This window comes from Phascolarctos cinereus, unplaced genomic scaffold (genome assembly GCF_003287225.1).
Source record: "Phascolarctos cinereus isolate Bilbo 61053 unplaced genomic scaffold, phaCin_HiC Scaffold_4;HRSCAF=312, whole genome shotgun sequence".
In the NCBI taxonomy this organism is placed as follows: Eukaryota; Metazoa; Chordata; class Mammalia; order Diprotodontia; family Phascolarctidae; genus Phascolarctos; species Phascolarctos cinereus.
Genome location: NW_027555847.1, coordinates 466257054 through 466271411, shown reverse-complemented (window position 1 = coordinate 466271411; position 14358 = coordinate 466257054). Strand labels below are relative to the sequence as shown.

General features: G+C 36.6%; 1 protein-coding gene across 4 annotated transcripts in view; it reads right to left on the bottom strand.

Annotated features, from left to right (window-relative positions):
* PDE7A (phosphodiesterase 7A) overlaps nt 1–14358 on the bottom strand; it is a 129731-nt gene that overhangs the window by 28418 nt on the left and 86955 nt on the right. For all 4 annotated transcript variants that reach the window (XM_021002083.2, XM_021002085.2, XM_021002084.2 and 1 more), the window contains 4 exons: nt 10265–10416; nt 9769–9832; nt 5824–5919; nt 4788–4888 (listed from right to left, as the gene is read on the bottom strand). In XM_021002083.2, the coding sequence (XP_020857742.1) occupies nt 4788–4888; nt 5824–5919; nt 9769–9832; nt 10265–10416 (413 nt within the window). The remainder of the gene's footprint in view (nt 1–4787; nt 4889–5823; nt 5920–9768; nt 9833–10264; nt 10417–14358) is intronic.

Genomic DNA, 14358 nt, shown 5'->3' with positions numbered 1-14358 from the left:
GGATTTTGGCTCTGACATTCTTGATACTTTTCCTTTTGGGATTTCTTTTAGGAAATAATTGGTGAATTCTTTCCATTTTCACTTTGCCCACTGGTTCTAACAGCTGTGGACAATTTTCACTTACAAACATTTTCCAAGCCAAGGAGTACAATGATTCTTAAATCATCTTTTCATGATCTTTTTTTCAGGTGAGGCTGTTTTTGACAGCTGATAGCTTACATCTTCTTTCATTTTTCAATCTTATGATTCTGTTCTACTAATTTTTGTTGTTTCACAGTCATTGATCTGGGGTTTCTGAGTCATGTGAACAACAAGAGTGAGCTGTAGGTATTTTCTCTGATCCTTACAATGTCTCAAAAACCTCTCCAAAACAGAAATTATGCATCAGATAAAACAACAACTTCAGCTGTCTCCATAGTCTAAGTAAGGCTTAAAAAAAGCCACGAACTAATAACTATCTTGAGCTTACTTATTATACCATCTCCACCCCCCCCCCCCCCCCCCCCCCGAGCCCACCACAGTACTGGCAGGAAGGCTGCACTAACTGAACTACTCCACACACTTACAACACAATATCACTTCCTTCTTCATTCCAGTACTATGGGAGACCTAAGCTCCAAACTGCAAACATTTGCTGAAGCCTCCTGGCAGCACTCTATGCTGCAAAAGATCTCTGCAGAAGAATGGAGGAACAGAGGGAGAGGGACAAGATACCTGTCTGGTCTTGAAGCAGGGCTCAACCCCCCTCTCAAACTTCTCCCTGCAACTCCCAGAATCTCAGAGATCTAAAGGCTAAAAGATGGAAATCAATCCTTGATGCCACAACATCAGGACAGCAGTGCTCTTGACAGCTAGGCCAGGAAGCTTTATGTGGGTGTATGGGTGTGATGGCTGGGTGATACTCCACTAAGCCTAAGGAAACCATCCCAGCACCCAGCTGGGGCTAGTTCTTTTCCACAAGTCACTGAAAGCAAAGGCCTTGGCTGATGAATCTTGACTTGCTCCATATGGGATGGCTGAAATGGTTTGAGACCCGAACCCCAGGGAGACCACCATCAAAGGGGAGGGAGTCAGAAAACAAGCAACAGGAAAAAAAAAAAGACTGAGATAACCAAAGATCTCAGGAGAAAGAGAACCCAAAGACCTTGAGTATAAGCAAATCAATAGAGAAAACACTAATTGCAAAAGGAAATATACAGTGTCTAGATCTAGTTAATGTCTCTAGTTGAATCTAATTAGGTCTCTCTGAATAAATACTACAAAACAAAGTAAAATGATTCAACATTTGATGAGACAGAAGATTTCGTGAAATTTGAGAGAACATGGAATCACAAAACACTCTTCCTGAGCAGTTTAAAGGGAAATTAGAATCACAAGAGCAGAATTTATTTATGGCTTACTCACCAGAAATAATGGGCAAAATAGAAAAATTGATTCTATAATGGCAAGTCTCACCAAAGAAATGAAATAGAGGACAAATGGTTGCGAATGCAAATACCCAGAAGCAAAGGGCAATAGAAGAGAAGCAAAAAGAAGTAACATCATAAAAAATGCTCTCTATTTAAGCAAAAACATATTGGTCTCAAAGACAGGCTGTAGAGGGACAATCTCCCAGAAAAACATGGCAAGTTGGGGCAGCTAGGTGGCACAGCGGATACAGCTCTGGCCTTGGAGTCAGGAGGACCTGAGTTCAAATCTGGCCTCAGACACCTGACATGTTTTTGTTTTTTGTTTTACTTTTTGGTGAGGTAATAGGGTTAAGTGACTTTGCCCAGGGTCACACAGCTAGTAAGTGACCAGGTGGGAAGACATATGTTAGTGGTATAATCAGGAATGTGGGGAAAAGGATGAAGATCCCTGCCATGGAGCAATGTCCTGACACCTGCAGAAATTGTTATTGTTTTTGGAGTGAGGTACAATGGAAAAGGGGAATCCATGGGGCAAGCTCTATAAGGCATTCCCCTCTTAAGAGGGGAGAATCCAGAATGATACCTCACAAGTTTTGACTCCATGAAGAATGCAGAGAATAGAGAAGGACTAGGGAAGTAAAGGGGTCATGAACCAGAGAAGGAGACTCTAGAGAAGACAGTGAAGACAGATAATTAAAAGAAGGAGAAAAATCTTCTAGGGAAAGAGATGCAAAAAAAAGGAAAAGAAAAAAGAAAAATGAAAGTTAGAATTATTGATTTCTGTTTGGTCTATTTTCATCTTCAGAGAGTCCCTTATTTGGGTAAGATTTACCACTTTCTGTTTTAATCTATTTATTCCTCTCCTAATTCTTTCTTCCAGGGCTTTTATTTCATTATTTAATCTCATCTTTAAACATCTTGAACAACTGGTTCCTCAACCTACTCACTTCCCATGACCTGCTCACCTCAGTCACACATAGATATGGCCATACCCTTGATCTTCCCATCACCCCTGAATGCATACCTTCACATTCAAGAATTTTAAAATCTGAACACTATAATTCAAGAAATATTACATGAAAACTGCCCAGAACTTCTGAACACAAAAAAGGAAATACTCATTGAAAGAATACATAGATGGCCTCCAGAAAAAAATAAAACAAAATTCAAGGCTGTAAACTCTAAGACACATAGCTGTTAAAATTGACAAACGAATTCAGAAACAAACACAAACAAAAAATTGCAAGCTAGCAGGAGAAAGACCTTCAAAAACAAAAGAGAGGGAATTAAAAAAAAACACCATAAGACTATTCTGTACCAACTAGAAAACACAGGAAAGAATGGAATAATGTGTTCCAAAGAACAATGGAGCACTGGATGTAGCCCAGGATGACTTGCTCTGCAAATCTGAGCTCAACCACAAATGTACTAGCTGGCATATTGTTTGGTTTATTTATCTCTAGCCTCAGTCCCTGACTTGGGGTTTGTGCCAGGGTCAGGTCTGCCCCTTAATACCTTTCAGGTGATATAATACGTACTGCTTGGTATTGCCCTTACTTACCTCTACCTCCTGTGATTAGACCTGCCTAAATCTTTGAGGTTCAGAGCAGGGGATCTTTAGTACTCTCTATGGTTTCTCAGGATAGAGTTCTAGAAAACTCAGAGCCCCTGGATGCCTGGGGCCTGCCACATCCTACTTGTTATGAAGCTACCTCGGTCTTCCAATGTCTGGATTCCTACCCCACTGGGGCTTTCTTGTAGGAGACTTCCATCCTACTGCCTCCAGTCACAGAACTCTATAGATTACACATGTCTCTGGCCTAACTAGTATTGAACTGAGAAACTACCAGACTGTTTACATGGGCTTCACTGGTGGCCTCATTTGCAACTGCTCATGGGCTTACAGCTTACTCTAGAGGCAGTTCTGAGATAGAAGAAGTCACATACCATAGTTTCTCATTAGACTTTTTTTTTACATCATTATTTGATCTTGCCTAAACTTCAGTTTTTTGCTGGAGTAGGTATATGAGAGGTGTTGACTAGTAGCCTCTAATGTCTTTTATACTGTCTCTCTCTCATCATTACTCATTTTTAATGTAGTAAAGCCTGCTCATGACAATCATATACCTCTCCTTTTCCATTTGGGTGAACTATAGTTCCAATTACTTGAAAACTGCAATATTTCATGATTTAAGTCCACATATCAGCAATGGAAGAATGTTAAGGTTAAAAATATTGAGAATCTCGGGTCACTAAAAGAACTCTTCACTTTCCCCAAAGTCTGATTTCAGCCTGCTCTTTTCCTCCCATTCAATTCTTGATCCAGCATATTATCCATTGGCTATATCTGTCCTTCCTGTAGGTACTGACAAGCTAATGGTTTGTCAACTAGATAATGTAACTGTTTCACCTTCCCCCCAAGTTCCTCAAGTCTTCTCCATCCTAAGAAACGGACATATAATATTGTTGATTATTACTGTAATTGTTACCTATTTTTTCAACATTTATTAAGCATACATTTGGTGTAAAGCACTGTATTAGTTCTGTTAGAAGAAACAAAGATGAAGCAAATAGTCTCTGTTGACACTGTAGTAAAAAAATAATACATATAACTGCACAGAGAAGGACAGAGTGCTAGGTGAGGTCCAAAAGAGGAAAAATCATTTCTGTATGGAAGAAATAAGTGAAGTTTATAGAGGAGTTGGCATTTAAGATAGGCTCTAAAGGATGTGTCATCCATCTCTCCTCTGGTCCTCAAAGTCCTATTTTGGATGCCTCATTGTGGAATGGAGGTGCTCTGGTTTCCTGAAGGCAATGCAGTAGAATACAAGTCAAACATAAAATGTTTAAGTACAGAACCTAAGATGGACTATATTTTTGTCATCTGAAGATCAACTTAGTTTTGTCTGGATACACTCATCACACTTGGCCAAAAGGTGATAATTATTTTGCATTAGTAATATCAATCTGGCAGTAATGTGAAGGATGAATTAGATGGGGCAGAAAGTACAGGTGGGAAAACCAGCTTGGAGACTAAGTGGAAACTGAAATACTTGGCTAAAAAGAGGTGGATAAAAATAATGGAGAAATATTCGAGAGAAATAGTGGTAATGAAGCAGTGACCACATATATCAATAACTACAGGACCCAAATTTGTAGGCAGATCTAGTCCAATCATCTCCCTACCCTTGACTTAGGCTCTCTTATCATGCCATCTAGAAACCTTTACTAGTCTAGATGCTATCTTTACATAGGAAGTTACTAATCTTTGATTTAAGACACCAAAAGAAATATAAAACATTTGAAAATTAATATTCAAACATTCAAATTATGTTTTTCTTTTCATAGTAATAGATAGAATCAATGTCAACATCTTACCTTAGGTTCTTTTAAATAACAGTGCATGGCCTGAGTCACATCTGCAGCATGAACTGCATTGTGATAAGGATTTTGACTATGATAATCTTCTTGAATCATAACTAAAGAGAGAAAAATGAATTTAATTATAATGGAGAAATATATTAACATGTGATAAATGCAGATTATGTATTAATATATGTTTTGAGTACTCATCATCTGAAAATGACCTGATATATTTTAGAAACAAGTCACCACATACTTTAATCATATTTAAGTAACGAGAACATGAAATAATGATTTCAAAGCTTGGGATTTGTGGTACTGTTAACATTTTTTGCTTTGATAAGATCCAATGCCCTGACTACAGGTTGAATGAAGGGTCTGCCAAAAGTATTTCTAAGAAATTTCTTAGTTAATTTCTTATATTTGAACAAAGTTTTAAAAAATTTTTCCCTTAAGAAACAAAGATGCATCATGGATACCACCATTAGTTAGAAAAGATAACTACTTGTTTACAAACGATAGGCACACTTCTTACACAAACATTATACAACATGCACATCCAAACTTAGGTTTCCATTATATCCAGAGAGTGCTAGAGCCAGCTTATACCAGCTTGTGAAAGAATATTGTTTCAACATTAACACTTATACCTTGAAAATCAGAAAATGCTAAAACTGGGGCTTAATTTGTTTTCTTAATTGTTTTAACTTAAGAAAGTGATGGAGAAAATGTTAATAATGCAGATTAAATTTAAGTGCTTCCTGCATTTTCAGAATGTGGGTAATTAAACATTAACCCACAAACACCCTGATCATAGCAAATCCCAGAATGCTTTCTGCCTCTATTGTGTTGGTTACTGTTATTTACAGTGTTCAGGTAGGAAAAGAGTATAGCATGAGATATTACAGTGTGTGTTCTTCAAGCAGTCTTATATGTAGGAAAGAAAAAACAGAAACTGTTTCATTTTTTATAGCAGGATACAACATAAAAATTTAAACAAATTCCTACATAAATTTAGGTAACTACCATGACATTAGCTAGAATTTCTTACCTAAAAACCTACGAAGTTTCATCATATCTAAGTGGAAGTATTCAATTAGTCCGTGAAGACTAAATAAATGAAAGGTTAAACTCACTAGACTGTTTCCTAAAAAGAAAAAGGGAAATATGTTATGCCAATATAAATATCAGCACAGAAATTTTTTATTGCATTTTTAACCAGGAAATGCATTTGGCATATCTATAATATTAATACGTCTCTGACTACATTAACAGACTTTTCTGTATATGTACAGACATCACTATATATAATGTACTACCTTATGATTTTTATCTTCATTTTTTCCAAGTCAGATTTAAAAAATGAAATCTTATTTCCATTCTACATAAAAACGATGTATTCACGGTTATTTTTTCCAAATGAGGATGTGACCGTTACATATAATTTTAGAAAGTGCAATGAGTTATGAACAATGAAAATCCCCCTCATAGAAACAATTTTGCAAAAGAACTACCTCATGTAAACTGATAGCATCTTAGATTTTTAATATCTTTTCTGACAAAATACTCTTTGGCAACAGCAAACATGTCTTACGAATTATTATATTCCCCAAACACCTACTAATGTGACATATATATGGTGAGCAATAGTCTGAAAATTAATTTCATCACATTTTTTCAGCATTTAGAAAATAAAAAATTTAAATTTAATAAAGTGATTCATTCAAATTAATGTATTAATAGGAGGCAGTAAGGTAACATAGAAAGAGTACTGGATTTTGTCATCAGAAGATCTGAGTCTGAATCTTGTGTCTGTGCTGTCTTTGTGACCTACAGGCAAGTCATCGAGCCTCATGGCACCCAGTTTCTTGATCAGTAAAATGATGGGTTGAACTAAATCAGTGGCCTACGAACTTCTTTTACAATACACCCCATCAGCAAAAAAATTTTCCGTACATGTGTCCTATATATACTTAATAAGTTATATACCTATGTTACTATATTATTATATTTTTGTAAAATAATTTAAAATAAAACTTTTAAAATAAATAATGAATAAGCAAAATAAAATAAATAAAATGAAATAATATTTGATCCTAAGAGTTAACAGGGAGCCATTGGATTTTACTGAAAAGCAGAGTGACATGATCATTGTTTAATAGTCTCTCAGTCATGTCCGAGTCTTCATGACTCCTTTAGGGGTTTTCTTTACAAAGATACTAGAGTGGTTTGCCATTTCTCCTTCTCCAGCTCATTTTCCAGACGAAGAAACTCAGGCAAACAGAGTTAAGTGACTTGCCCAGGGTCACACAGCTAGTAAGTGTCTGAGGCCACATTTGAGCTCAGGAAGAGGAGTCTTCCTGATTCCAGGCCTACTGCTCTATCCACTTTGTTATTTAGCTGCCTCTCATGACATGATTAGACCTGTGCTTCTGACAGCTTTGTGGAGAAGAGACTGGAGAGGAGAGAGATATGAGACAGTGAGACAATTAGGAGTTTACTGCAAGAGTCCAAGCAAGAAGTGATAAAAACTTGTATTAGGGTGGTGGCTATGTGAATGGAGAAAAGGGATGTTGTAAAGATGAAAACAACAAAACTTGACAAATGATTGGATATGTAGGGTGAGGGAGAGTAATTGAGAATATCACTGAATTTTGGAACCTAGGTGACTAGAAGAGTAGTGGTGCTTCCACAGTAATAGGGATTTTCTGATTAAGGATGGATTTGGGGAGAAGGATAATATAACAAGGTCTTTGATAAAGATTACAACTTATTCATTCCACTACTCCAGATCACAGAACCAACTGAGGAGAAGAGAGCAAGCTAAAAGATACCTATGGTAGCCACAAAGTTATATGGGGGTGAGGTGGTGGGGGGGCTGGCAGGAAGAAATAGCAGCAACAAGGTAACTGATATGCTGGAGGAAGGGTAAAGGGGGATCTTCCCGATATCATGTGTGCAGCTGCTGGTTATCGTGCTCAGAGGTTAGAACACAACCATCCTCAGAGATGCATGCCAGGCAGAGGTGGGGGGACAGGATTGGGAGTTTGAACAACAAAGGAAGGAGGCAGGGTGGGGCAGTGTTGGGAGTTAAGGGGCAGAGGAGAGCCTTGTGTTTGTGCTCGAGACAAGCTCGATGACTGGCTATTGTGCATGGGGAAGGGGCGAGCATGTAAACCAAATTCCCAACCTCAAGTTGGTTGAACACATACTCTCTTTGGACATGGTGAGTTTAAGATGCCACCAAAAGAATATCTAGTTTGAGAGACCTAAAAGGCAGTTCAAAAACAAGTACCTTCACAAAACTGAAAAAGTATCATGATTTACTAAACAAATAACAATAACTAATAAACATGAACTATGTTGTGTGGAAAATCCTTGTGAAACGGTAAGCTGTTGCTCATCCTTGTTCCAAATTTCACCTGGAGTATCTAATCTGTCTCAGGAAAGTTAGTAATTGTTTCCATAATATTCTATAAAGGGTAAATATCATGTTATCCTTAGATTAATGTAGTATTATTATATGTAGTATTATTACTACAAAGTGATACCCAATAATATCTTTCACATGAATATAACCTATCAATTTCCTGTGGCTGAGTGAGTATGGGCTTGGGAGTCTATGGTCTACTTTGATGGGAAAATATCCCCATCTTCTGGGGATTAGGAAAATTGCACATTGGGAATATTACATAAAACAGGACTGTAGCACAAAGGAAGAAACTTACAAACTTAAAAAGAAACTTAAAGCCTGGAACATAAATTAAACCAGAGGGGCTTTGTACATAACAGTATTTCCTTCACTGCTCCAAAATATGAACTGATTATTATAATGAGTGAATGTGAAAAATTACTCAGCTTAATCTGTGATCATATGAATTTGGCTGACCCATCTGATGACAAAGATTGTAATCTATTCATATCTGCTGATCTTGTGCTGCTCTGGTTAAAACCAGTAGACTCTTTAAAAATATTCAATTTATAAAAATTTAAGACTACAATAAACTTATTTTTATCACCAAAATCTACTGAAATACTGCATAACAGTTTATGCTGAATCTAGGTACATATCACACACAAGGTAGGTAAACAATAAGTCATTTTTTTGCCAGTAGTAACATTAAGTGTTCTATTTATGTGTTAAATTTCCACTTGGCCAGTAACATATTTATTTACCTAGCTTTGCCTAGCATAGTGCCCAAACATACAAATATGTGCTAGACACAATTTATTATGATGATGGGTATGGGGGAAAGTGCTGGATTTAGAATCAGTAGACCTAAGTTTAAATCCTAGCTCTGCTACTTATTGTTTTTGTGACCTAGGTCAAGTTACTTAATTTCTCACTTCGTTTCTTCATCTCTAAAATAAGGTTATACTAGATGTCCTCTGAAGTCCCCCTCAACTTTAAGTCTATGGTTCTACATACAAATTATATGAAATATGTTCAATGTTCATAGATTAAGTAGTCAATTTAGCTACCTACATTATGAAAGGCAGTATGACAGAATGGACGGAAGATCAGGGTTTAAATTAGAGCAACTCTGAAGTTCCACTTCATACCCATCAAATAGGCAAAAAAAAAAAAAAGTAGATGGTCCTGTCTGATACCTCATGACCATATTTAGGATTTTCTTAGCAAAGGTACTAGAATGGTTTGCCATTTTCTTCCACAGCTCATTTTACAGATGAGGAAAGTGAGGCAAACAAGGTTAAATGACTTGCCCAGGGTCACACAGCTAGTAAATATCTGAGGCCAGATTTGAACTCAGAAGATAAACCTTCCAGATTCCAGGCCTGATGTTCTATCCACTACACCCCGTAGAGGAAGAAAAATATTTTGGTCTTCTAGGAGTGACTTATTTATAGAAATCAAATTGAGCATTTTTTTAGACTTTCATTCTCTCTACTGTCTTTCTTTATTCCCTCACATTTCTCTACTATGGATGACTTTTGCTTTGACAAAGTAGATTAGAATAAACCATTCTTTACTTACCATTAGTTAATCTATCGAAGAGAAAGATATCAAAATTCCAATTGCCAACTTTTTCCAACATACACTGAAATAAAATAAAAATGTTTCCACTATTAACATAATTTCAATCAACATTTTCTGTTATCTGTGGCTGCTTCAAAAAAAAGCAATGGAAATTGAAACTGACTTACTCTCATATTATGAAGGAAAGACCTGTCTACTTGATTCAGAAAGAGATAAAGTTACTATGATTTGAAAAATGAATCATTTCATATTTCTTCAGTGTTTCGGCTGGGGAGGGAGAATGACAGGAGAGAATTAAGCAAGAAGAAGGGGTTTTGGTCTATTTCAAAGGCAGTCATTCAAAAGGAAAAAGAGCATACAAAAAGGTTAGCTCAAAAATGTATCTCAAATACTGGACTAAATCTCCATAAATTATTATGTTAGCAGATGTATGTGAAATTCCTTGCTTAATTTATTCAAAAAAACTGAAAATGTTAAAATAAATTGTACAAACCTTAGCTTGTCCATTATAATCATCATCTAAAATGTTTAATGAATTTGAAACAGCAACACCACGGAAAAAGTGAGAAGATCTAAGATATCGCTGGAAACTTAGTAACCTTCTTATATTCCTGGCAGACACAGATACTTCAATTTCAGATTGTGCTGAAAAATAACAACAAAATCAGTAGATCAGTCAAAACTATCATTCCATAAAATATACAGCATCTTTCTGCCAATCCCTATGCTTCCACAGCAAATTTTTTAGAACTTACCTACTTAATAATTTTTACCACCCTAAGGAAAAACAGGCAATATTAATAACATTTTTTCATTGAGGAGGAAAGTTGAAATGGCCTACCCAATGATCACTTAAAGAGCACAAAGAGACCCCAAAAAGAAGGCAGACTTTGTGCCTCTCAGACCACCTACCCCTAGCTGCACTATTATTTGGTCTTTCCACCAGTTCTAAGTAGCATATGTACAAAATTGCCAAACCTGGATTAATACTAACTTTCACACTTAGAAACCAGTTCCCAAGCTACATTTGAAACTCTCAAAATTATCTTTTAACTCTTTAGACTCTCTTAAAATGCCTTCCTAAAAAAAGAAACTGTTTTCACTGAGAGAAAAAAAAAAGACCAAGTTGATTTAAGGATGATTTCTATAACTCATATAGAGACGGGAAACAAATTTCCTAAAAGCAACTGACTGTAATTTACATTGTTTCTGGCAAACAGCATATAGACTATTTTACTAAGGCTACATGTAAACACACCAGGCTAATAAAACGTCCCCCAATACCATAATCTACAAAGTTTGCTCATTTCCAAAAGAAAGTAATGTATTTAACAATCAACAACTATTTTATTCCAAAACAAATATTTTGCCTCAAATAAAAGTTCTTTCAGCAAGAACAAATTTTACTTTCCTTTTCATTTTTGAAAAAATCTTCAGCTATACTATAAAAAACAGCCAATTAAGTCACATTTAAATGGTTAAGTGTAATAACCATATGATTAGTTGAATACTTGCAATATCTTTTCCTAAGTCCTCTACCCTTTAATATTCCTACTTCTACCTCCCTCTTCAACTCTATATCATCCACAAGGGGATGTGGATTTTTAAACATGTTTTAAAATTTATAGTTTAAATTTCAAAAGACTCATGATGGAAAATGCCATCCACCTTCAGAGAAAGAATTGATGGAGTCTAAATGCACCTCAAAGCATACTATTTTCACTTTCTTTGTTTTTGTGGGGTTTTTTCTTTTTGTTCAGTTTCTTCTTTCACAACACAGCTTATGTGGAAATATATTTAACATGACTGCACACATTTAACTTATATCAGATGGTCTGTTATATTGGGGACAGGGGAGAAGAAGGAAGGAGAAAAATTTGGAATTCAAAATCTTATTAAGAATTAATATTTGCAACTGTCTTTACATGTAATTGGAAAAAATAAAATACTATTTACATAAAATTTATAGTCTAGTTTTCCAACGTCACTCAGCTTGCCTGAGGACCATTAGTAGCCACGTGGCTGAGGAAATACAATTGCAAATTAAGCAAAATTTAATTAGAAAGTAAAGCTGGTGTTGCTAAAAATCATTTGACATCTGAATGCATTAGTCAGGTTTGTATTAGCTATGCCCCTATCTGTATATTACTAAGGATATCCCCAAATAGTCATAAATGTCTAATTCTATATTCTGTCATTTGTACTTAAAGGAAAATATGTCCAATCTGTGGTCAAATACGCTCAAATCTATTTTCAAAATATCTCTTGTATATGCCCCTTTCTCTCCTTTGAGACACACCTGGACTATCACAATAGCCTGATGGTAGATCTGCCTGCCTCAAGTCTCCAGTCCACTGTCTACTCACTTGTTCAAGTGATCTTCCTAAAGTTCAGGCATAACTATGTGAAACCCTATTCAATAAGCTCCTTTGGCTCTCTATCCCCTCCAGAGGTGACAAAGTGGTACAGCAGATAGAGTACTTGGCCTAGGATTAAGTCTTCAAATCCAGCCTCAGACCCTCATTCGTTGTCTGATCCTGGGCCAAATCATTTCATCTCTCTCAGCCTCAGTTTCCTCATCTATCTATCTTCTTTTACCTTACTCCTTACCACATACTCTGTGATCCAGTGACACTGACCTTCTTGCTGCTCCTCATACAAACACTCCTTGCAACTCTGAAAATTTTCACTGGCTGTCTCCCATGCCTGGCTTTTTTTTTTTCATCCTCAGCTCCATCTCCAGAGGCTTTCTTCTAGTACTAGCTAAAATCCTATTTTGTACCAGAAGCCTTTCCCAATCTCCCTTAATGTTAGTGCCTTCCTTCTACTGATTATCTCTAATTTATCCTGTATATACCTTGTTTGTATACAGTTGACTACAAGTTGTCTCCACTCCTCCAGGTCCCCCACCCCCCCACCTGTGCCTGGCACGTATTAAAGAGTTCAATAAATATCTGTTGACTTGATATTTTAATTTTTAAAAAGTTTACTTTTGAAATGTAAAGAAAGAACTACAAAACAAAGTATATTACAACTACCTCAGTCCTGGGCTCCCCAATCACTAAACTAGAGTAAATCCCCAATGAAACTTTTTGTGGTAACAAAGAACTAAGAACAAAATAGCGCCCACTGACTGGGAAGTGACAATAAACAAATTTTGGAATGTGACTACAAATATCAAAACGTCAACTTAATAAGTCCTAGGGAGGAGAGTCACAGATATACAGTAGTTCATTTGAAAAAGATACAGGCAGGCAAGGAAGGTTAAAGTGCTTTAAAGCTGCAAGGAAATCCCTTCCAGCTCCAGATCTAGCACGGTCTGCGCACCTGGGACTAAGAAGGTGAGTCTTGCCACACTGTGCCACTGTCAAACCACATCTGCAATACTGTGTTAATTTTGGGAGTTACATTTTAAGGTTGTATTTATCCTTTATACTTGAAGAGGACCAATGACATCACAATGTTGGAGTCAAGATACAGCGTGTTCAACGGGGGCTGACCAGTTCAATACGAGCTCGGAAGGCTCTGCCACAGGTTGGGTACAAACAGTCCACATGAACATTTGGGATGGAGATGTCTCTCGATTTGTGCATCTCAAGTTTCCCCTAAGGTACTGGGATTCTGCCTTGCACAGCACCTTCTTCGATGCTGGCACACCATGCTGGGTGGTCTCGTGCCAGCGTCTCCCATGTCCTATGAGCTCTTCAGAGAGATTTTGAGAGCGTCCTTCTACCACCCACTTCTTCCAGAGAGCACTGATAAACTGTAGAGTATCCAGGAAGACAAACAGGACAGCGAAGATCCAGATTCATGCCAAATGAAGATCTACTGGAGGAACTGGGGTGATTGAGCTTGACAAAGAGAAGACTTAGGAAGGACTTTAATTACAACGGCTGTTACTTGTTTTGCTTGGCCCAAAAAGACAGAACTAGGAACAATAGTGGAAGAAGTAAATAGGGAAATATAAGGAAAAATATTTCTAACATTTAGTATTATCCAAAAGTCGAATGGCTGCCTCTGGAGAGGATGGATTTCCTCTCACAGGAAGTGTCTGAGCAAAGGTTGGATGACCACTTGTTACACATATAATAAAGCAGATTGTTGTTTAGTTACAGATTGACTTCTGAGACAACCATGACACCTGGTAACTTACATATTCTTTAGTAATTATTAAAAATAATTTGGGAAGGATTTATAATCAGAATGTTCATAATTTTAACAATTACCTTCACATTATTTTGTATCCCAATTCAAATAGGACGCAAGAGCTGGAATCAAGGCCATTACATACAATGGACCATTAGGAGCACCACTGCTAGTCTGGCTACCTTATATTTATACTACATATTTATATTATGTTATATTTGCATATTATATTATATATACTTGTCTCCTCAGATAGAATGTAAACTCCTTAAGGGTAAGAAGTATTTCATTTTTGTCTCAGTATACTCAATTCAGTGCCTGGAATATACATAGTAGGCACAGAATAAATGCTTGTTGATTGAATGACTGAAGATTAGTAATGTGAAATTCGGCTGGAGAAGTAAGCTGGAACAAGATTATGAAGAATGTTAAATACCAAGC